This window comes from Eschrichtius robustus, chromosome 13 (genome assembly GCF_028021215.1).
Source record: "Eschrichtius robustus isolate mEscRob2 chromosome 13, mEscRob2.pri, whole genome shotgun sequence".
NCBI classification, from domain to species: domain Eukaryota; kingdom Metazoa; phylum Chordata; class Mammalia; order Artiodactyla; family Eschrichtiidae; genus Eschrichtius; species Eschrichtius robustus.
Genome location: NC_090836.1, coordinates 49,054,950 through 49,080,231, shown reverse-complemented (window position 1 = coordinate 49,080,231; position 25,282 = coordinate 49,054,950). Strand labels below are relative to the sequence as shown.

General features: G+C 42.3%; 1 protein-coding gene across 2 annotated transcripts in view; it reads left to right on the top strand.

The window, feature by feature from the left end:
- Window positions 1–448: 448 nt before the first annotated feature.
- Window positions 449–25,282, top strand: part of LRIG3 (leucine rich repeats and immunoglobulin like domains 3) — a 45,795-nt gene continuing 20,961 nt past the window's right edge. For both annotated transcript variants that reach the window (XM_068559837.1, XM_068559836.1), the window contains exons 1-3: window positions 449–958; window positions 6,693–6,764; window positions 6,974–7,048. In XM_068559837.1, coding sequence (XP_068415938.1) covers window positions 723–958; window positions 6,693–6,764; window positions 6,974–7,048 — 383 coding nt within the window. In that variant the 5' untranslated portion in view covers window positions 449–722. The remainder of the gene's footprint in view (window positions 959–6,692; window positions 6,765–6,973; window positions 7,049–25,282) is intronic.

The window sequence follows — 25,282 nt, the reverse complement described above, 5'->3', positions numbered from 1 at the left end:
TTATTTAAACCATTGTTTCCTCTGTGAATAGTAGGATAATTTATACTTATTTTAAAATTTGGAATGCAAGGTTTCCTCATAACAGAACTAACTTTACTCCCCTGAAGTGCCCCCAAATACCTCCAACTCCGAGAGCTGGCCTAATATTTGCTCACTTGGTTGCTCACTCCCTTTTTCTCCTCAGCTCCATTTGATATATGTTTCCCAGGACGTAGTGGAGACTTCTGGCCCGAGAGGCTGGAAAATGTAACTCGGAATTTCCTACAATCTCAGCTCCGCTTTCTCAGCCCTCCGACCCGGGGCGGGAGCCTTGTTATTGTCACGTGGCCACGGGGGCGAAGCGCCCGGCAGGCCAATGGGCTCGCGCAGGCCTTGGCAGCCCCGCCCCTCGGCTCCGCCGCGCGGGGACTTGGCGCTCCGCCGCGGGGAGGAGGCGAAAAAGTTTCTTTTGCAGGCGAGGAGAGGCCTTGGCGCGCGGACGCTGCTCACACTGCAGCTCTGCCGCAGCTGGCCGTTCTTTTCGGTTTTCCTCTCGTTTCCTCGGGGCATGAAAGAGCTTTACTGCCAGGACTAAAAGAAAGGGGTTTACCTGGGAGCGTTAGAGGAGGGCGCGCGCACACGGCCCCGAGCGCGGGCGTCCACTCCCGACTGGAAGTTGGTGCCGGGCCCCGAGCGCGCGCCGGCGCGGAGCCCGGGTCAGAGCGAGAAACTGCAGGACCGCGATGGGCGCGCCGAGGCTCCGCGCACCCGCGGCGGCTCTGGGATTGCTGCTGTGCGCGGTGCTGGGATGCGCGGGTCCAGCCGAGGGCGGCGGCCGCGGGGCCCTGGGGCCGCCTTCTGGGGTCGGCGCAGAGCACCGGTGCCCCGTTCCGTGCCGCTGCCTCGGGGACCTCCTGGACTGCAGTCGCCAGCGGCTGTCGCGTCTGCCCGAGCCGCTCCCGCCCTGGGTCGCTCGGCTGTAAGTATTCTTCCTGAGGGCGGAGGGGGAGCCACTCGAGATTCGGGACTGCGGGCGAGGGGCCAGGATGCTCGGCGCGCAGCAGCTTTTTCCAGGGCACCTCCTCTTGGCCCAGGCCTCCAGCGGCCCTCCGCGGAGATGGAAAAGGAGCCGACCGGGCCTCAGTCTCCCTCCATCCCCCAGCGCCTGGCGGGCCGCGCAGGTGGGCCCTGAGTGCGCCCCACCCGGCCGCAGGTGGGCGAGGGGATGCAGCCGCTGACAACTCCCAGGGGCAGAATCGACGTCCTGCACCTGGAGCTCGCCAAGGGGGCTCAGATGCGCGCCCTGCCAGGCCGGGGCGGGAGAGTTGGCAACCTGCTGCCGCCCTGAGTTCGCAGTTCTCACTTTGAGAGGATGATCCCGGGGCTCAATAGTTTCTAACAGGTTCATGCCACTTTTCGCGTTCCCAACTAGTAATCGAACGCGCTCCTTTAGTTTGGGAAGCCCCCTCTACAGAGTTCGGTCACTGTCCAAGCTGTGGTGGACATCCTTTTGTTGTTCTTTACCCTGGCTTAATTTCGCGTTAGTAAATTCCCCTCTTCGACCAAACTGTAAGAAGTTGGCAAGAGTGATCAATGGATAAGGAAGGGAAGGAACGAGAGCTGTTTCAGAACCGAGAGCGTGATTTCTGTAGCTTCTCAGCAGGTCCAGAAGGTTTAGGAGAGAGCGCTGGGTGCTGTTATGCAAGTGTCTGGATGCTAGTTGTGGAGTCTGAAAACCTGAAATCACTGCCAACTGCCAGAACGAGGAAGAAAATGTAGTTTAGGTCCAAATGTCATCTTATTCTCTCCCACTCTCGTTTTGTTAAAATTGGAAGATTGGTGCAAAATGTAAACAGTCAAAACTTGTGTTTCTTTTTTTTCAAAGTAGCTATCCTGTTAAAATAACAAAAGTGCAGTCCTTCCTTAATCCTTAGATTTGGCCGTAGCAGAATTGCAGTGGAAATTTGAAACTCTGGAAACAACTTTAGTCGACTGTCCTAACATCCAAATAATAGTGGTAGGAAGTTTGGTCAGGTAGTTTAAGAAATTGTGTATTTAAATCACTGTGCTCATCAAAGTCTTTATTTGTGAATTGTAGAATTGTGGACCATCAAAAGCATATTCTTTGTGTTAATATGCCTTAGTTTAATAAAAAAAAAAGTAGAAGTAGAGAGTTTTAGATTGATATGTAATCTCTTATCATGGGATGTCTTGTTTAGTAGTTTTTATTACAATTGAAGAAGGAGATAAGGGCTTTAACCTAAAGCAGGAAGACTTTCAATTAGTTGTGGCTAATTCTGTTCAATTGCCTCTTGTGGAGGTCATGTTGCCTTATTCATGAGATGTGAATGGCTCTATTGACATCATATGGAACTGAACATTTGAATGACTGGAGGTGAACATGTATGAATAATAGAGGGATGAGAAAGAGAAAGAATACAGTGCTTCCTGGGGTGTGTTTAGAAATGCTCGAATCATTCACCAGATCTAACTTATTATTCAGTAGTTTCTCAATGTTAAGTGGCCTATCGGATCATGCCAGTGTGCAGTATATTTTTGTGTGTGTGTGAATGAATGTCTCCTTTAAAAATCGGATGTCTTAAAAAAAAAAAACACAACAGTATTGCTCTTGATTAGAAGTTGAGTTAAACCAAAAGGGGTTTGATACCTATTCAAACATTGTCTTAAAAGTAGCTGACCTAATTAGGATTTTGTTTTGCAGATAATTTGGTGGCACACTAAAAACAAATTACAGTTTATTTGGTTAGCACAATCTTTAATTACATTTCCGCCAGCAGTAAATTGTCTTAATACAAGTCCACATTCCTTAAATGTATGCGAAAATAAGTTCCACTTGTACAAATAAGCACTACGCCTGTTGTCAGAAACCCTGCTGTGATCACTCATTGGACAGCTCTGTCATTCTTGTACTTGTGTGACTTTGTAGTTGTCACCAAACCATGTGGTCCAAATTCTTTATTGTAAATGTTTCTTTTGTTTGTGCCTGAAGCTCTAGAGGTCTCCTTTCTCCACCTTTGAAAGGAGCAGAAAAATACGTGGAATTGAGCTTTAACTTCTCTTTAACTTGGTATTTGGAGCAGGAGGCATAAGATAGCTGCTTCTTAAATTTTACATAATTTGAAAAGCTTTTAAGTAGACTGTTTCCAGAGTTCAGAAATAAGTAGAAAAATGCATATTGTTCTTCCCCATATCTTAACTTCCTTTTCCTCAGGTAATTAAGAAAGTAAAAGTTCTCCTTAGGAGTACTTCATGAGAGCCCTCTTCAGAAAAAGTTTGGTGTCTAGCTTTTGTTTCATTTGTTGAATTGGTAAGTTAAAAACTTAATCTATTTAATGTACGTGTGTATGTATTTCTTTCCAGTTTATTCAGTTGTAATTTATGGCCATAGGAATCCCATGTGTGAAAAGTTGAATTGTTTGACCTGTAAAATAGTCATATTGTAGTTAGTTCTCTTTTCAAAAAGGAACTTTTAATCCTTTCATGAAAGTGGCTCTTAAAACAGTCACTATTTGCAGCGTTCCTTACAACTGCCTTTAAAAGCAGACTTGAATTTACATCTAGAGTGTGTGCTTACAAAGAGTTGAGAACCCAAAGAGCAGTGCTAGTTAGAATATGTTTACTTAGCCAAAAGAGGGAAAAGTTGCCCAATTATCAAGAAGAGTTTCAAGTATTATTAAAATCTCAATGGAATTTCAGAACTATTTGTCTTCTCACATAGAAAGCTTTGAGTTAGCTGGGCTCAGGCAAAAAAAAAGTCTGAAAGGTACTTTCTGCTGGTGTGGCTTCTTTAGTGTCTGCCTGTTATAAATCCTCTGGTTCGTACCAAAATTGGGGCTCGGGTTAGGGGTATTAGTCCTTATGGTTTTCACAGCTGTTTTTCTATATTTTCCAGACTAAAACTTGAACATAGCAGGCTGATTTATGAGTCACTTTGGATCAGTGTCTTAAAACAGCTACAGCTTGGCTTTTTGTTTTTCAGCTTTCCAGATTTCTGCTGAATTAGCAGCTCTGCAGGCCCCAGTGGGATTGATTAAGAAGCTGTGCTGGATTTGCATTTTAAAATTTGACTTGGAAGTCAGATTTCCAAATGCTAAAAGGAAGAAAATGAGAGCGGGAACCAAATGTTGTATATTAATTATTTTCCATATATATTTATTCGCTTGCTAATATGCAGGAAAAAAGACTTCTCTCTATTGTGTAGAGTTTGGTTTGCAAGTGTTTGGCCAGCTGAGTTTTGGGTAAATAGTTCACACCTCCCTGCCTCGCCACCTTTCCCATTTATTAACCTCATTACAAAAAGTTTTTTAGGAAAGGTTTCTGAGGAAGATGTTCATTACTGGAACTCTAAAAACAAAGAATCTGCCTTCCTTATTGAATGTAATGGGGTTTAAGAAAACATCGACATTGTACAAGTTGAATTTGTTTTTAATGGTCTAGCCATAAAAAACAATACAAGGAGATTTAGGAAAATGTGGCATCCTTTAATCATTTCTGAAACATAAACTCTATTAAATCTAAATTTAGGTACATTAAAAGTTTCATGGCTTTAAGTATTTAGCAGTAAAAGTCACTTCAGGGGTGATTTTTTTTCTTCTCCCCCATATAATGTGGTTTTAATAGTACACGCAGCTCTGGAATGGAAGTGTGTCACAATAACTGAAATATTTAAGGTTGCCAGCTCCTGCTTCTGGATCAGAAGTGAGGGGTCCCCAGCATATGCCCTGTTCTCTGAAGGCACAGTTTCTCATTTTACAGGTCTTTTGTTGGAGATTTCATCCTGTTACTGGTCAGAAAAAAAAAAAAAAAAGTTAAAGCACGCAATGTTTTTATTTATTTATTTTTCCTCACGGGATTGCCCTGAGAAATAATCCTTAAAATGAAATGAAAAGTGGAATTTTCGTTTTTTCTAATCAAAAAGAAAATCACCTGTGTGAGCTGGAAATGCCAGATGGGTGCCCCCTTTCCACTGAACACTTGAAACAATAGGGGATGCAGTTGTAGGCTTTTAGTGCAACGTTCTTTAGTTGAGTGGGTCCAAATGAGCCTTTCTGTTGATTCAGGCTACCTCCCAGGTGAAGCCCTCTTTTCCACGGTTGTTTTTTAGAGCCTGTGGGAAATCTGTGACTGTCTGGGGTGCTAAAAGCACACAGGTTTTGTCTGAATCCTAACGTGAGCCGTGGGGCCCATGGTTTCCTTGATGAACTCCAGATGGATGCGAGCTGGGCCGTGAGGGAAAGTGTCTGGTTCCAGCGTGGGGCGCATGCACAGCAGTGGTTGTAATTGCAGGATTTTTATAGTTTAAAGACTGTGCCAGATTTTTTTTTCATGTTATAACTCTACCGGAACAAATCTGCTCATGTCTGTACTGTCTGGTAGGTCTTTAGGCAAACATGTTTCAAATAAAACCTTTTGCAAAAAATTTTTTTTTTCCTTTTAGGTGAACTAGAGAAATCCAGGTTTATTGTCAAAACAAAAATTCAAAGACTGAAAGGATCTCTGATTTCTCATTGTTACCCTAATGGATGTGCACAAAGTAACACTGTGCGTCTCTGGATGTGATTTCTCTGCCTTTTTTTTTTGTTGTTGCGGGAGGCATGCTTATGTATTAATATATAGCAAATGGTTCCTGCTTTTCTCCAGTCAAGTCTGGTTATCTCTAACTTCGGTTATTCAAAAATCTTCACTTTTAAACACTGAAGGAATTAATCTAGGAAGGGTGGGTATGCCTCTTTCAGTGGGAGAGCTTTCAGCCATCCTGTTTGGCAGCCGGGTTTTCAGTAGCTGTTCAGCCATTTCATTTTCCTTAGACCAGTTTGAAGGCACTTAGTCAATGTATTGACCAATATAACCAAGTATTTGCCGGATTTTGTTTCACATTTTCATCCTCAATGCTGAGCTGACGTCCTAGCCTAGAATACTGCATACGTAGGAGTTCGGTTGATGTCCTATGGAAGTGGTTACTGAGTTATATTGAGTCTCTGAGTTAGAAGCAGGTTTGTTTTAATAATTGAAAAGAAATCTGATCACAGATTTCTGAACAGTCTCCTTAACTTTGTTAGGTGGTTGATGTGGTTTAAATTATACATTATATTGAGATTTGGAGAATTCAGGAAAGCAGAGAGTTTGGGTTGTTTCCTACCTGCTCCACACACACACACACACACACACACACACACACGTACTTTAAATAATTTGGTGCCTTAACCCAGGGAAACAAATATGTGTGAAAAGGAATTTCTACTTTGTTTGACTGTAATAAGGACTCTGATGCTTAGTTTTGTGATAAAAGGTTTCTTTAGAGGTTTTAGTTTCAGCCACCTGACTAATTAACCACTTTTCATAAGCTATGACTTCGTCATATCAAGTTGGAAGTGAGGAGTTGGTAGTGGATGGGGAGGGTGAAACAAAACAACCAGTTAACAAAAGATCTGTTCACCCTGGACCAAAAACCATCTCCTAAAACATTTGCGGGCTTGGAGCATTTGAATCTGCCAGCCTCCTGAACTAACTTTGTCCTCAGAGTTTGTATTTTGGAGTTTGCCCTCTCGTTTATGGGCAGGGTGGGCCAATTATTTCTTATGCTGTCGCTAGCGTCGAGAGAGAGTTCATAAATCCACTCTGTCTTGCACATCATTAAGCACTATTAGTGATTTTTGGAAACTACTTATAATTTTATTTTTGTTTTTTCATAGGGACTTAAGTCACAACAGATTGTCTTTCATCAAGGCAAGTTCCATGAGCCACCTTCACAGCCTTCGAGAAGTGTGAGTTCAGCTATTTTCTGCTTGAGGTTTGAATCAAATGTACTACCCATCACAGTATTTAATTGTAAAGAACGTTTGGGTTACAGTGAATTATTTAAAACTTTTAACTTGGGAGGGATCTTTAATTTTATAAAATTTTCACCTCTGTGGATTACAGATTGCATAATCTGCTTCTCTCTCTCTCTCTCTTTTTTTTTTGGCATTTATAGGAAACTGAACAACAATGAATTGGAGACCATTCCAAATCTAGGGCCAGTCTCAGCAAATATTACACTTCTGTCCTTGTAAGTGAACGTTAGGAGGGTTTTGAATGTATGTTTGCAGGGACCAGGGGGGGCAGTTCCATATGGGCTAGAGTACAGATCTTACAGGCAAAATAAGCTTCCTTTAAACTGGTTGACTTGTTTCCTAGCCTCTCTCTCTCTTGCTCCTAAATTTTAAGTATCATTGTAACCAGAACACTTTACACTATGCTGTTATTGCTGCTGTGGCCTTCAAGACTCAGAGAAGCCGCCTTCACCCCACAGGGACATGTATTTGATTATGGTGGACTGAGACTTAAATTCTGGTATCACTCAATGGTTGGCATGGGATCTGTGGATTCGGTATTACATAGTTCCTAGTGGAGAGTGATCGGAGTTATTTGGGGAGGAGAAATGGAGTTGGTAATGAAGCATTGAGGTATCCTCTTTTATCCTCTTTTATCCAAGTGTGGCGCCTGCAGTGGAAATCAAGGTCCAGAAACATCAAATCAAAATATCGACTTGATACAGTTAAAATTCAAAAGGTCCTTGAAGTTAGAAATATCATTGCATGTTATTTTGCAGTTCTGAGTTTTCAGATAAGAGTAAAATTGTGTTAAATTTTGTGTATTATTAGGGCAGATCACGTGTTTATATTCATGCAGTGGAGATGTTTTGGAATAATTTTAACTTTTGGCCTTTAAAGACAGCATTTGGAATGAGCATGGTTTGATTTCTAAAATTAAATAGTCTACCACCTTAATCTTGAATAATTTAAAAATATATTTCAGCCACTGAAGTTTAAAATGTTTTCCTCCTTTAAACAACTTAAGAAGAAAAAGCACCATTGTTAGTTGTATCTGGGAAAGGTGTTAGGAGGGTTGAAATTGTACAGTAAATTTCAGGAAAGCTGTTCAATTAATTACAGTGATCACTATCCGATTGCTTACATCTGGTGATTTATAGAGGTTTGTTTTTACTGAGGGCCCAGGTCAGCTAAGTCACGGGTACAGCCGCTGTGTCTGCTTTCCTCTGTTTGAATGAGAACTAAGTGACATTTGATACTGATGTGGTTTTTCCAAAGATCAGAAACAGAAAGGAATAAAAGAAAATGCAGTTGGTATTTGACAAATAAGCACTGAATTTAAAAAAGGTTTTTATGCTAGCATTAATACCTGTTTTGGCTTTCCCAATTGCTTAAAATTTTGGAGTCTGAATGGAATACTGCTTTTGGTATCTTTAACGTCTTTAGCTATTCTCATTTGACCGCTGAGGCCTATTTAAATCCCAGGGAATGCCACTTCCTTGCCCTGCTGTCCTTGTTCTGTGTATTGGCAGATACTGTCAGCATGTTCAGGGGGTCTTGAGGGTCACTGCGTGATTCATGGCTGAGAGGGTCTGCAGTGGAGTTTTGGAATCTGGGTGGGATGAGGAAAACAATCTTCACTTTGGCATGGTATAGAGGTGAAAGCGTAAGAACTTGTAAGGAAATTAGAAAGTTTGATCAGAAGTAAATAACCTAGTGATTTTTACACTTTAAAGCTGTAGTTTGTAATTAGAAAACTAGAAACCTTCAATATCTGAACTCTTCTCCATATTTTTGTTTGTGTTTCACTTTAGTGAGTGCTGAATAAACTTTACTAAACTCGAATAATCTCACTTTTTTCCCCTTAATTTGTCGTAGTATATTTAACCAGGGATTGCTTTGTTCCTCTTACATAATGATAGATTCTATTTATTACCTAGAACACATAGACTCTCCAAAGAGTAATTTATGTCGCGGGCCTGCTAATTCCATGTGCATAGTAAAAATTGTTTTTATATCTATGAAATATCTTGAAAGATTTACTTCTCTGGCTGTCCTTTTCTGTAAATGTTTTGTTTCTTCTGTTAGGCTTCTTTGGATTTCGTAATACATAGTCATTGTTTCTAAAGCACTGTTAATTTCTGTCTTGTGTAGGGTAGACTGTTTTTGTTTATATAGAAGCACTTGAAAATAACCAGAGCCAAAAGTCAGTACTTAAATACATTTCTGAAATTTCAAAAACAAAAAATTGTTAAACCACATAACATGGCTCAGATTAGAAATTTGCTGTAGCGCCACAATTAAATCCCATATCTTTCCAAGTAGTTCCCGAGACTATTTGACATCTGTCAAGATTTTTTTTTTGTACCGTTGCTGCTCTGTGCGGTGAGGTCCCCTGCCAGCTGGATGGCCTGGATGCAGGGAAGACTGTACCTGGTAAGACCCTCCTCTTCTCTCAGCTGCAGGAGCCAACAACTAATATTAGGTCAATTGTCACCCATGGCCAGAGATGAATTCACTTAGGGACCAGTTCTGATAATGTCAGGGAAGCCTGGTAAAATGCCAGCATCTTGGAATGAAGGTTGGATGAGCATTCAACTTCCCCATTAACAAAGCTCATCTCTGACCATGGGAACTTTCAGGAGGTAAAAGACCTGAATAGACTTGCTTTCCTTTGAATCCCACACAGCAGTAGCTCAGAAGTCAACTGGCACGCTGTGGGCAAAACATGGTTTGTGCTTTGTGTTTATTTTTCTTAATTTCCTAGCCACACATGGCAGGATGGTACATTTTAAGGGAAGAAGTGGAATAATTTTTGGAATGAACATGTCTTATACTAAAACTGTTGACCTGGCATAAGCGAGTTGATTTTACCAGATGTGATAGTTCTGGCTTCTTGCATGTTGCATGAGCTGCCCAACATTGGACATTTTTGAAACCTGTGACCTGAGTTAGGGCAGGTTTGAATCCATAAGTTAATGTAACGTTACTATTGAACAAGAGGCCTTATTGGTCATAAAATAGAGCTAGTTGGGTCTTGTCTTGACACTGATCGTTTATATGGTATCGTCCAACATGCAGGTGCTTTGCCTGGTATCTTAGACTTGAAAAGGTTTACGTGAAGGAATGTCAAAGGGATACCTAGATTACTGGTTAAAATGTAGATTTCCTGACCCCATCCCTAGAGATTCTGAATTAATGTGTTTGGGTGGGGCCCATGTAAATCCATTTTAACACATCTACTTGAGATTCTGATCAGATATTACATACATATTTCTGAATTACTTAAGAGGCCAATTTGTCATAACCAGATAAGCCTTTTCTCATTATTATCTCGAAGGTAGAGCATTTCTCCCAAGTCCATCCTTTTCTTCATAACCTGTCATTTTTTCAGAGATGACAGTGTCATCCTTCTAGAGAGGTTATTATAAATACTGATCACTTTTGCCGGTGGGACCCCAACAGGTATGCTCCACCGCCATTGAAGTGATTTAAAGCAGAGTGAGGTGATTAGTTTTGCTATTGGAAAATGTCATTCTGGCTTTAGTGTGGAGAATGGCCTGGCAGTGGCAGGAGGGGGCTTAGAGGGGCCAGATAATGAGGAAGCCACCACAGTAGACCTGATGCGATGGTGGCCCTGTTGTCCCACAGTGCAGCTTCCGTTGAGTCAATAGAACAGTGATTAAAAGCAAAGCTCAAGTTGGATGGCTTGCCATTAATAGCTGGCTCTTCTCTTTGGTAGTTTGTGCCCTTGGGCAAGGTACAGTCTGTGCTTCCTACTGTATAAAATGAGAATAATAATAGCACACACCTCATCAGGTTGTTGCGAGGATTGGGAGAGAGCATATAGTGAAACCTGCCTGGCATAGGCTGAGTGGTCAGTGGACATGAGCCACAGGCATGGGGATGACGGTCATTCATTAAAGGAAAATTTATCAAAGAAACAAACAGTGCCAGGTTCTGTTTAGAGTGCTGGGGACACCACAATGAACAAAGCAGACAAAAAACTCCCTCTTATTGTGAAGCTTCTATCCGTGTGAGGGGTGAGAGAAAAATAAGTAAACAAACTTTAAAAGAAAAGATAACTTCAGTTCTTGATAATGACTGTGAAGGAAAAGAAAGGAGAGTGAAGGGATGGAGAGCTCGGTCGGCTGCCCTTTAGGATGGTCAGGAAGGCTGCCTTTTGAAGACTTACCAAATCCTGCTATGTGTTCGGTGCTATTCTAAGGCCAAAGTTCAACAGTGAACAAAACAGACAGAAATCCCTGCCTTCGTGGGGCTGACCTTCTCATGGAAGGAAAAAGACGGAGAGCAAAATAAATAAGAGATGGGACTTCTCCGGTGGTCCAGTGGTTAAGAATCCGCCTTCCAGTGCAGGGGACGCAGGTTTGATCCCTGGTCGGGGAACTAAGATCCCACATGCCACGGGGCAACTAAGCCCGTGCGCCTCAACTGTAGAGCCCGCGTGCCGCAAACTACAGAGCCCACGCACTCTGGAGCCCGTGGGCCACAACTAGAGAGCCCACACGCCACAACTAGAGAGAAGCCTGCACGCTGCAATGAAGATCCCGTGTGCCACAACTAAAGACCTAACACAGCCCAAAAAAAAAAAGAGAGATGTGATCAGAAGGAACTAAGTGCTAGGGAGAGAGGAGGTATAGGACTATGTGTGGTGGAAGAGGGGGAGCAGTTTACAGTTTTAAATGGGGCTGAGGGGAGGGGCTCACTGGGAATGTGGCACTTGAATTAGGGCCTGCAGGTGAGGGAGGGAGTCATGAGGAGCATCCTGGGGGTGGGGCTCATCTCCGTAAGCCTCCCCTGCCCTGTCCAGGCCCATCTTGCCTTGTATATCCAACTGTTACATGGCCATGAGATGATTTTGTTCATATTTTTCTCCCCTACTATGAGGCCTCTGGGGCTGACTCTTGTTTTCCCTAGTACTTAATGCAGGTTATATGGCATACAATCGGTGCTTAATTAGTATATGAATTGAATTCAGGAATATTTATGGAACAACCACATGCATTTAACATTATTCAGACAGATCTCCTCCTAGAGACTTAGTCTATAGAGGAGGCTAAAAATTTACAGTGGAGAAAATGCCTACCTATGTCTTAACCTGTGTTCAGCTGTGCATGCTTGGCAATAAACAAAATAAAAAATTATAGCAACAGCAATACTAATAATTGAAAGAAAGAAAGGAAGAACACAAGAGAAGTAATTTAAGTAGCGAAAGGATTTAGCTCACCATTCTACCCAGCGAGCACATGCCCTGGAGTGTGTGTGAAATGAAAGTATGCAGGAAATAAAAGCCCCCTGTCCCATTTGCCTTTTGAAGTTTGTATATCTCAGACAACCGAGGATGACTTTGGTCTTCAGAGATAGATATATTTCCTAGCTCCTGTGCCCGACGTTCATGGGAACTACTGCATCAGGTCCTGAACTAAAAATTCAAAATACAAAACAACAACAACAACAAAACACAAAATTGACCTGTCCTAACACCAAAGGAAAAACTGGCCCTACAGGAATCATTGAGAGAGAAAGAGAGCACATGTGTGCATAAAAAAACCTTGCTGGTGTTTTAAGGGTTTTTCAAGGGTGTATCAATGATAGATGATCTTCCCCCCTCCACGGGCTTTAGAACCTGATTCTGCCTGAGGTGTAGCACCATCACATCATGGGAGATGCTTTGGGGATGCAGGAAGGTATGAGAGTCCTGCCTTCCATCAGAGGTCTGATCTGATTTATATGCTATGGAGAACAATCCTGGGTAGTAGGGAGTATTAGCAATTGCTGTAACATGAACAGTAGTCACTGTAGAATTTGGAGAAGGGTGGTGACCTTTCTTTCTTCAGTTTTGAAACTCCTACAAGCGCAGTACCTGCGGTTCTCCCGTGGCATTTGTCATACCTCTCACTCCAGGGTTGGACTCGCGTCTTACTGAGCGCTCTGTCGCCTCAGGAGCCCAATCCAGTCTCTGGCACATAAGAGGTTCTCATTAAATATCTGAGCAGATGAGAGATCTCGGGCCCTTGTGCGGAAGTAGAGAGACCTGAGCTGGAAAGGGGGCCCCCAGGTTTTTGTCTTGTTTCACGCTAATGACCTGTCTGACCTCAGGCAGAGCTAATGAACTCTGCTTTGTTTATCTGTAGGAACAGTGTAAGATGTCTGCCCGTCTATCTCATATGGTCCCGGTGAAGGATCAAATGGCATATTGTACATGAAAGGGCTCCGGATGGCGTGAGCGACCACAGCTGCTGCTGATACAGTTGCAGTGGGCTGGGGGGAGGCACAGAGACTTGGAGGGGGGCGCACAGTGGATTCTCGAACAGGAGGGTCACAGGAGGAGGGCAGGATTTAGAAACATTATCCTGGTGGCAATAGATGAGGGAGGGAGGAAGAACTTGGCATTTGGGGTGAGTTATCAGGAAAACTTTTGCTCTCTTCAAATAGTTCCAGAAAAATCAGTGAGCACTCAATTATAATTAATAAATGAACACTGTTTCTAGCCTGAGGGTTTATATAACTATAAGGTGGATTTGGAGCTGTTTAAAGTGCCCCCAGAACACCACCTACTATGTGCTGAGTGCTGGAGAACAAAGAAAAGTAGCACTTGGCCTCTGCCTTCCAGGGGCTTTGAATAAATATAATGGGCAGACAGACAATAAAGAATAAAGAGATACTCCAAGGAGGAGATGCCCTGGATAATAGAGGGAAGCAGAGGAGGGCTGTCCTTACAATGTGTGTAGAGTGAGAGGGTGAGTGAGGTCTAGACTGGGAAGGAGATTTGGTTACACGGACAGGGATCAGCTTAGGTGTTTTACAGGTTTTGGGGGAGGAATTGACTTTTTTTTAAGCAGAGGAATGAAATAATTACATTTCAATTAAGCACCAAATCTGCTTCTCTCCTTTTTCTCAAGTAGTCATTTAACAGTGCTCATATTCAAAGTCAAGTGCCATAGACCACTCAGTAATGTGACTTTGATAATTAACAGTTATGACTTGCCAAATACCTGTTATCCATCCACCTTTAGAACCGTTCTGTGCTCTGAGCCTTGCTGTATGTTAGGGCCACACCTCCTTTTCCCACAAAAGGAAATTGGCCATGGCGTGGGAGTCATGTGAGCGTGGGCTCCTGTATGCTGAAAGGAGTAGAGTCGAACTAATGACTAGAAGTCAGATCTGCAGTGCTCTGTTCTCTGTGTACTGAACCCGGCACCATGTCAGGTGGGAATTCCATCCAGAAGCATGCGTTCTCATTACAGTCCCCAAATCAGACTAATGAAAAATCAGTTTGGGAGACTTAAGAGGCTATTGCCTGGTTGCTTGGCACAGAATGTATTTAAATGATTCACCAAATTCTGCTTATAACTTTTAAAATGCATTGTTATTTTAATAGCTCACAGCTCAGAAATAAAGCTGCATGGGGGAAAGGCAAGCATTTTTATATGTTCTCAAGTGATGGTAGAGCTAAGTAATTTTATAACCATGAGGTAAAGCTCAAAGGTAAAAACAAAGTTTTTTTTTTTAAACCAAAGCCTATATAAATCAGTATTGGAAAAGCAGTCACCAGTTTATCATGTAAATTAAGGAAATTAGGGAGACGCTTCACTCAAAATGAGAACTTAAGTTTCTGGGGAATCAGGGTTCTGATGAAGTGGACACAAACGGTATCCCATCTTTACCCACATGTGGGTGTAGACGAGCCCAAGGAATTTGACCACCTTAACTGAAAAATTCATCCCCAACTGTGTGCTCTACAGATGAGGATAAATGGACTAGTGTCTTCATATGTGAAGGACATTGCATTCGAGGGCCACCACCTTCACCAGTACAAGCAAGCCAGACATTACTGTGTTTAATAGCAGTAAGCTCATGAAGCCCAAGTCTTATAGAACAAACACATAAACACCTTAATATGATAAGTTGTAATCTTTTCTTGGATTTTAAAATGTTTATATGTGATTTGCACATAAGAGAGCTTACTGTACACAGAGCCGTATGTGTAATACTCTCTAAGTTTACCTTCACATTTAATCATAAACTGGTCCCCAAAATACACATTTGCTAGGTTTTTGAATTCTCAAGTTACAGTGGCTGTATTTGAAACATAAATTTGTGATTGTGTCATGGCTCTTTAAACCCTTCAAGAATTTCCCATTGCTCTTAGATCAGGAGCAAAAATCCTTCTCAAGATAGACAATTCTCTGCGTGACCTGAGTCCTCCTTTCCTGTTAGCCTTCTCTAGAATCATTCCTCATTTCTAGGAATGTGCCAGCTTGTTCCTGCCTCCAGTCCCTTTGCCTGGAGTACTCACCCTCCCCCAGCTTTTGCTAAGTCAGACTTACACATTTTCATATCTCCTTTATTTACAACGTCTATGTTGTTATCATAAATGCAATCCCATTTTCAGTTGTATATTTGTGATTCTTTAATGTCCACTTCCACCACCAGAATGAAACTTTATAAAAGCTGAGATCATGTCTGTTTTTGTCCCCGTTGTAACTCTGTCATGTAACTCAGCGCCTGGCATATGGTGGCCACTCAGTCCATGTTCGCTAAATGGATGACTGAGTCAGTTTCCCAGTCCAAATTAATACATAGTTAATTGCAGAAGAGACTAGTCAGTTAACCTTTTTGTTCCTGCCTCTCTGTACACATTTAAAACTGTTTTCATTGGGCACCCATTGGGCACCTTTCTTCAATGATGGCTCTTGGAGCCCATAAAATTGACCCACAGTCCCTCGAACTTGACCTTCCAGTATAACTTGCCACAAGAAGTCCTGTATTACCAGTGTTTATCCTGAACCTACAGCATTTTCTCATCCTTTCCCTCAACTTCACATTAGCCTTTTGTTGGCTGCTTTGAAGTATCAAATACAGCTCCTGCCAGAGACTTCTCTCTGCTTGTGAGGCTTGTGCTTCCAAGACAGACAAAACAATAATGTTACAGCAGTTGCTTTTCCTGACTGGGAGGCAAGATTCAACATGTGTCTCTGTCCTGGCCTAGTTACTTTTCCTCCTTCTCTCCCTTCTTTTACTGTCTGTGCTGTCCTCCATAGCCTAGAGGTATGGGCTCTAGTTGTTGGTTAGAGAGACCAGAACAATGAAACAGGGCTCTAACCAGCACCTCCCCTTTTCCGTCTGGCTGCAAGTTGCTTAAGTACTAAATTCAAAACATGAAAGAAAAGACAGTTATAAATATTAGCACCTCCTTTCTAGCACTTAAAGTCACCTTCCTGGCTGTCTCCCTTCCTCTCCAGAAAGCTTCAGCTGGTAGATAGAGCGGTCTCTAGAGTGAGGCTGAAGGCAGCATGAAATATTAAGGTAATATTCACTGCACGTACCATTCAGCACAGGATAAACATGGTATACATTCTTGGACTGTCAGTTTTACAATGCACAAACCATTTTAAATTTTTTATAACAAAACGAACATACGGAGTTAGAATCAAAACAAGCATAATTTTTTTTGAAAAAAATAAGATGCTTTTGTACTTCATCACCAATGGCCATGTCATCCTGCATAAGGTATTGGCCTGGGAATAGAGGGCAGTACTCTTTAAAGATGAATGCATGTTTACAGAATCAGGACTCTCATCAGTTCATCGTATAAATCCCTCTTTTCTCTTATTCTCCTCCTGTCAGTCTTGCTTTCACTTCCTCACCTCTGTCCTCATACAAGTATCAAGAAAAGGGTGAAGGGAATTAGAAACAGTTTACTATATTATATAACTGGTCAGAACCCATGTCTTGTTAGTTTTGAGTGTCTGCATGCAATCCTTGTAACTTTGCATTGGAAGAGACATTTCTCACTGAGGGGAGGTTATGCAACCTCCCCTTGAGCCCTTCCGGGGACAAAAGCTCACTCCTGGGTGAGGTGCTGTTCCATTTGGAATAGTTCTAATTGCTGGGACTCTTTATTTGTTAAGCTGGGCTCTGCCTTTCTGCGGTTTCTGCCTATCGTCCTAGGTCTGTGCACCGGGGAGAACAACTTCAGTCTATTTTCCGCATCATAACATAATACTGACAAGTCTTAACCTGTAAGGTCTTCTTAAAGCTTTCTCTTCTCCTGGCTCAAGTTCCAGTTCCCATTTTCTATACGATGTGGGGTCTAGACCAGTGCGGTCCAGTAGTGCTTTCTGCGATAATGGAAATGTGTGCAGTCCACGGAGGTAGCCGCTGGACACATGGGGATTGAACACGTGAAATGTGGCTGGTGTGATGGAGGAATTAAGTTTTAAATTTCGTTTAAATTTAAAGAGCCACATGTGGCCGGTGGCTATTATGCTGGACAGTGCAGGTCTAGACTCTGAAAGTCCTCCTGTCACCCTCGTCCTTTAGCATGACACTAAACTCCAGTGCCCAGAGCAAGATATTGAGATGTGGTCTAATGCAGAATGTGGTGGACTGTGTCTCTTGACCAGAATATGGGATGTTAATGAAGGATAACGTTATATTAGCTTTTTAAGGACCATGTTGTATTATGGGCACATACCAAGTTGCGGTCAGCTGAAACCCCCAAGTCTATTGTCATTCTCGCACGAATTGCTTCCAAATAGGCCTTTTTAAATGATTGATTAAAAATTCAAAACACTGCCTTTCCCCAGCTTACTTTCTCTAGTTGCTTCTAGACCATCATTTTAGTGTATTGAGAGGTTTGGGATCATATCATCTAACGGATGAGTTACACTTGATTACTCACATCTCTATTCATATTCATACAAACGTTGACAGCACAGGGCCACAGGCAGCCTCAGTAGCAGGTCACTTAGCATCTTCCCTAAAGGTCCATGCCAGTCTCTGAATAAAGACTAGGGATGCAGACTCACTTGTCTATGTGATCGTCACCACCGCATGTTCTGTGTCTTATTCACAAGGACAAGTTAAGTACTTGGTGAGATCAAGACATTCTGTGTTCGTGATGTTCCTAGTCCATTGGTCTGTGGACCACATCAGAAAAATAAAATGACATTAATTTAGCCCGATGTGTTCATACAGGATTAATCCCCTGTATGAGAACTGTTTATTAATTTGAGGTTCAGAATAATGATGCCATGTTTTCTGGTTCATAGTGTCATCTTAAGGTAAAATTTACATAGACTAATTCTTTGTTAGACTAAGTTGAATGATGTTTCAATTTAAAAAATTACAATAACTTTTGTGAGGGAAGGTTTTTAGAGAAAAACTGGTCTTATTCACTGATCAGATTCCCATTAAAGACGTCCTATCAGGCATGGTGGACTGAGCACATTTGTTTCACTCTGCTCCATCCTAGAACCCCCTTAAAATGAAAATAAAGGACTAAAGTGCACACCGACAGGAACAAAGAGAAAACAGGAGAGGAGACAGTCCAAATGAAAGATTTCATTAAAATCTTTCAAGCAAGCACACAAGTTGTAAATGATTTAGAGAGAGTGGAGTGAATCCCAAAAGAAGCAAACGCTTTTTTGCTGCAGAAGCTCAGGATGCTTCAGGAATTCAAAGTCGGTAAAGATAGGGATGCAGAGTACGACTGAAAATGGGGGATTGGTGAAAACTCTTTTATAAGAAGCAGACCTCCAGGTTCCCCCTCCAAAACTTAAGGCCCAGTGACCGACCCTCCCTTGATGGAGGCAGAAAACTAGAAGTTTGCTCTCTAGAGAGTTGAAACGAAGTCTCTGGAATTTGGGGCACAGGCCCAGCTGGGCAAGGGGTGGGGATTGAGGGCAGCATTTTCTGCAGTCAGGGAAATTAAGTCTGATCTGAATCGGAGGGTGACAGTCCTCCCCTCAGCTTATGTTCCTGTTCACCTTCCCAGACATTAGCAGTCAAGCTTATCCCCACCAGCCTGGAGGTTGGAGGATCTGAGCGATCAGACAGGTGCACGTGGATCCATCGTGAAACAGACCACCTGTGGTGAGACGCACCAGTCAGCAAGTCCTTACCTCACAGCCATCAGCAAGCTTTCCGGGGCTGCTTTTTACTAAATATGAGTGGATAGCCAGTGATCACTGTCTCTTGAAAGGGTTTGTAAGAATAAAGTCAGAGTCTGAAATACATAGGAAGAGGGAACCAGAGACAATGGAAAGAGAAGGGAACTTCAAAACAACTTAATATCTCCAGAGAGAAGAGAGATGTTATATCCACAAAATAAGAAAAGAGTAGTAAATAATAATAATAAAAAGGAATATTTCAGAAAATAAGAAAGGGACTCTTAAAAGTTAAAAATATAATAACAGGGACTTCCCTGGTGGCGCAGTGGTTAAAAATCTGCCTGACGGTGCAGGGGACACAGGTTTGAGCCCTGGTCCGGGAAGATCCCACGTGCCGCAGAGCAGCTAAGCCCGTGCGCCACAACTACTGAGCCCACGTGCCACAACTACTGAGCCTGCACGCCTAGAGCTCGTGCTTCACAACAAGAGAAGCGACTGCAATGAGAAGCCCGCGCACCACAACGAAGAGTAGCCCAGCCCCCGCTCGCTGCAACTAGAGAAAAGCCCGTGCGCAGCAACAAAGACCCAATGCAGCCAAAACAACCACAACAACAATATATATATATAAAATAATAACAGACGCTTTAAAAAGGTAATAGAAGTGTTGGAAGACAGTTGAAAAACTCTCAGAAAGAAGAATCAAAAGATAAAAAGATGGAAAACTGGAGAGGAAAAGATAAGAAAATTAGAGGATCAACTTGGAAATCTAATTGGAATTCCATGAAGAGACATCTACGGAAATAGAAAAGAGGAAATTATCAAAGAGGCAAAAAATTGCCCAGAGCCACGGAACACACATTTCTAGGTTGAAAGACCCTACTGAGTGCCAGCAAATGAAAAAAAAAAGACCTACACCGAGGGACATTACTGTGCTCTTTTAGAACATCGGGGTTAAAGAGAAGCTCTGAGAGGAGGAAAAATAAAATACAAAGCAGGTCACCTGTAAGGATAGATAGTGGTTCTCCCCAGTGTGAGCCTCACCGCATCAGCATCACCTGGGAACTTGGCAGAAATGCAGATTCTCAGGTCGCACCCAGGCCTACTGAAACGGAAACCCTGAGTGTGGGACTCAGCAATCTGTGCTCCAAGAAGCCCCCCACCCCCAGTTCTGATGCCTGTTGCAATTTAAGAAACACTGGAGTTGAGAAGCAGAATGGCTGCTGGCTCCTCAAACTTGCATCCTTGAGTGTTGTGATAGGGTAAAACAGTCTTCAGAACCCTAAGGAACATGGTTTCTAATCTCAACTCGGTACACTCCCAACTGTCAATCCCATAAAGACATTTCCAAGTACGAAAAAAAAAAAAAAGTACCTTTACAGATGGTTTCTTAGAAAGCTCATGGAGGATATGCCCCAGGAAAATGAGGGAGTAAACCAAGGAAGACTGGGCAGCCAGGCAGTGGGACTCCCCTAGGAAAGAAATCCCCCCAAAGTGAGGCCAGGATCTGTAAGAGGCTGCAGTTTTATATGATGATTATGTGAAGCCTCTGTAGCACATCTGGTCATTTGCTGAATTGTCATCCAAATCCACAACTCCTTAGAGCTGGAAGAGGACATTTCCTTCCATTTCCTCCCACTGACATTGAGAAAATCAAGGTTTACAAAGTATGGTAGAACAAGACATACAACTGGGAACAGAATCAAAATCTACTTGCTGGGGAGCTGTGGTATGAACTGCTGCTTCAAAGAGATCCTACTTTTGACAGGTTGATTGATGTATGGAATCCCAGTTTTATGTTTACTTTTTCTGGCTGGCAGCTGTGGTGGTCATACCACTTTCTGATGGTTGTATGCATCTTGAACCACAGTGGAGGTACATCCTTACGGGCCAATCTAAAGCTTGATCTAGAGTTTCAAGACTAATTAAGACTATTTGGTCACTTCAGCATCTTGAATCCATTCATTTAATCCTGAGTTTGGGGAACCAAATATGAATCAGAGATTTTCTTCAATCACAAGTAAATCACAAACTTGTGGGGAGACTCAAACTCACAGCTTAACCATAGCAGTGGTTTGACCTGTGAAAATGGCTGTGGAAGACCCTGCCTCCAAAGAGAGGTAGGGAAAATTTGTTTAATTTTACTAAATAAAAGTAGAGTTAATTTTTATTGTATATAATTCAGTTATTTCAGATTAAAGTAATTGTTCAGTAAGTGTCTTGTTTAGGATCCTGTTGTCTTCTAGGACCTGCCCTTAAATTTCTGTTTACATAAAAGGACTAAATAGAATTTCTATTTGGGGATCAAAAAAGGTTGTTTTTTATGTGGTGTAAATGAGTTTCCTACTTCTATTTCTTTTTTCAAGCTTACATGTATTATAATTGGCACATAACTAGGGCTCTGATTATTGAAGGATCTCTGTATTTTAAAACATTGTGGGCAACTTTATCACGTTCACAATCCAAAAGATAATTATATTTTATGTTGACCTGACTTTTAGCTGAAAGAACGGATTCTTTGCTCCTTACCGTGGCTCCTTTGCTGCTTACTATCACTGCTTCTTCATCAAGAATCTTTCTCCTTGCAGAAGCTTCCTCAGTTGGCTTTATCCTTTGATGCCACAGGACCAGTGGACTGGTCTAAACATGTGTTCTTTTAATGAAACTTCTTAATTATCTTTTTAGAAAAAAAAAAAAGATGAGCAGAGACAGTTTATTTTTATCTGCATGGGAGAGGTTCTTTGCTTGCTAAGTCTCTCTGCTAAAAGAAGCCTAATCTTATGGGGTGTTAGTTATTCCAGCCAAGGTAGTTTTCAAGGAAGCTTTTTTTTTTGGTGGGGAAGGGGGGTAGGGAGGGGAGAGGAGTTATTGTTGGAAATATAAGTGATCTTTAATGTGTTTGCAAAATGTCGTGTTTTCTTTAACAACTTGTAATACCTTTATAAATGGTGTTAAACCAGTTGCTTACAATTTATATATAGAAATCAGTATTTCCTTGGGGCCAGGCCAACTGTCCCAGACAGTACCGTTAATGTGCTTGCTCTATGGTTGTACAGAGTGAGCACGGATTCAGCAATTTGTTGGCTGCAGTAACTGAATTGGATTTCAGGGATGTGGTCAGAGTAATGCATTCTAAGAAAGGGGGGCATTGCAACTTGTTAAAAAAATGGTTTCAGATTAAATTTCACTGCACATACCCTCTCTAAAAGGAAAATGCCACACGTGCATACCTTCTCTAAATAGCCAAGTTTGCACGTCTTTACACATCAAGCTGCAAAGCCTTCAGCTGCCTTTATGTTGTGCAGTAGGTAGGAGACACCTGAAACTATTGACAGAGATTTCTTATTCACCAAGAAGCTACACTTTAATTGGTTTCAGGAATTCCAGTGTGAAAAAACCTGATATTCTGGTTCCTCACAAAGAATATTCCACTCTGGGACTCTCTTCTCCGACTCCAGAAATAAACTCATACCATTTATATCCACTTAGGTGTGCATGAAGTTCTTTTGAGACTCTCATGCTTTCTGGAGATCACAGTGAGTCAAAAAGAACCAATCATCATCGTACCAAGTGGTCAATAACCTCATAGATTATATTTTACTGTTATTAATCTAGTTCGGGTTTAACATTTATTACAAGTGTTCCAAGTATCAGAACAAATGCACACATTTGTTATATATAAGAATAACACATTTGTCCATGTTCCTGGTGATCACAGACATGAAAATGCCAGAACTGGGCTATTCTGGTCAGTAGCTTCTCACACCTGAGCAGGAGAGGACCCTACTCTGCTTTTGAAGGGGGCCCCCTGCTTTAGAGGGCCTCTCGTATAAGCGGACAGATCACAGGGGTAGTGAGTAGTGTGGATGGGAACTCCAGTAGTGCTGAACTGGGTCCCAGTGTCCAGAGGCTGCAGAGCTGGAAACCTGAGCCTGTATGTCAGGGGAGGGGGAAAGCACGGCCTGTGCCCTAGAAACCAGAGGAAGAACGGTGCTTCACCCCCAAAACAGGTGTCCAGGCAGACCGTCGCCATTATCACTCCATCCCTCCTCTGTCCTCTGTCCTTCCTCTTGCCTGTGCCCCACCCAGTCTTTCTCCCCACTGCTGCCAGAGCAGTCTTTCCAAAATGCACATCGAATATTGTCACCCCACCGTTCAAAATCCTCTGTCCTCCTCCCTCTACTTGATCTTGAGACAAAGGCCAAATGCCCAACATGGTTTACAGGGTCCCACTTGACCTACTCTCTTCTCCTCCGAGCACCTCACTCCTCAACTTCCTCTTTCTCCAGTGTCCATTCATTTCCTCAAGGGAAAGAAGCCTTGCCTTGCTCTCACTTGCTTCTGCTTGGAACTCTAGCCTTCTCCTTGCCACGGGAAGTTTGGCTGACGCCCACACCCCTCCCATCACTTTTTAGGAGACTGTCCTTTCTTCTTCCACTTATCCCTCTGGTGGCCACTCCCTTTTGCCTGCCTTTTCTCCCCCACTAGAATTTCAGTGCTGTGAGGTCAGGGACCATATCCATCTTGTTCGTTGTCAGATCTTCAGGACTCTCAGAGCAAATATCATCATGTAAATATCATAAGTCGGGTTTGCTTCTGCTTAAAGGTATTTGGCAAAGGCTGAAAGGTGAAATTAGCGACGAAGTGAAACCATTATTGTTGGGCCTGAGAAGCCAAGGCTGACATACCTAGGCCTCCTGTTATTCCCATGGCCTCTGAGAAGCCTGAGGGAACCATCTGCATTCCAGCTGACCAGGCCCCCAAGTCTGTGTTTGTCCGTAAGGGACTGGTTGACCTCAGCAATGATTTGACCATGGAACGCCTTGACCTCAGCAATGATTTGACCATGGAACGCCTTGTACTATCAACAAACATAGATGACCAAAATATTCGTGGTCCTTACGATGGATTTGCACAAGGCTGAAACGCCCTCCTATGCTCAGAGTACAGATTTTTGAACAATGGAAAGATGACATTTCCACATTAACTTAAGTAATGGAAAAAGATAGCTTGTTTTGTTTTGTTTTGTTTTTTGTTGAAGGATTGCACATTTCCTGCCAAAAATATTAATTAACTGCAGTGCTTTAATATGTTCATCAAATTTGGCATTTATCCATAATTGGAGAAAAATTGAAGCCAGAGTTGAATTGAATCTTTGTCTCCTAGAAGTGGTTACTTGTAACCCACTCTATTATGAAGTATGTTTACTTTGAGGGTTTTAGGTGATAAAAAGATTTTTTAATCTAGTTTTTTAAGGTAGTTGTCTTTTTTTTAAACCCTTCTTGTTTGACATAAAGCAAGTTTGTTTTTTCTTTTTTTTTTAAACTTGTACATATTAGGTGGTTATTTGCCAGTTAGTCTGAGAGCTAATATGAAACTGGTATTTGGACTTAATTCAGTTCCATTAGAACAGAGTTAAAATTTTGTGATACAGGGACCATTATCCTGGCAGTTGTAAGGGATTTTTGTGCTGGGAAGCAGTGCCGACAAAGACGCACTGTACAGGCTCCGTTTATAACTGAGCACTTTCACGCTGCACTTTAGGAGGTGTCCAGCTCAGGAAATTGCTGGCTTTGGCTGGAGCATACTTTAACTGCAAGGAAAATTTTATTCGTCACTCAAGTAATTGGCAGTTTTAATACCTTGTTCATAATTACCTTATAAACAAGCGAATACACAAACCAAAGATTGTATGGCCTGTTATCTAACTTGTAGCCTTATTTGAGCAACGTGATAGACACCTGTGGGTCTCCCTCTCCCTCCCACCAGAAACCAGTTTGCTCCATTTATTGCGAAAACCTATGGCTGTTTCTTCTTGTTGTTAAATGTAAGCGTAGCTGTACTAGCTAGCCCCAGACAACCTGGGGACCAAAACCAGGTGCAGAATTTGATGGGCGGCAGTGGCTGCAGACTGGACGGAGAGGGAAGGAGATGAGAGGAGGGTGCTTCAGGGGTACTCTGCTGTTTGTGGTGGTGGGGGGCTTCCTGGTAATGCAAACATTTGGGTTGTGTATTTAAGAGAACATTTTTGTCCCCTAAAGTGTGGTTTTCTTTAACCCACACACCCTGACCCTGAGGCCCTGTGGCTTGTCTCTTGGACTGAATCCATCTCCGGGATGTAGAAATTGACTAATTGTCTCACTTGCATTACCCTGTACCTCACAGCTAGATCAAGGGGTTTACACACTGACGAATCCAGATGTGGGAAATGGTCAGAATCAGAGGTCATGGCTGACTTGACTCTAAACAAAGTCTGTAAGACTTCATGGGAATCTGAGGGGTTTGATAGTTGTGACTTGTACATGGGACTGCTAACCACCCCCCGTTTTTTTAAACCTTACTATTACCACAGAGTTCAGCTGTTAGGGTATACATCACCCCTGCCTGTTACCTTGTATAGGATTACTTTAAAAATAGGGTTAGATTTTTGGATGACTTGTGTCAAAAAAGACGATTCCCTGACAGTCCTTAGAAGTAACATAGGGAAGATTTTTCACAATATTTTGAGAAGTTTTGTTAGTTCATTGTTACTTAAATAGATTTAAAATGTACAAC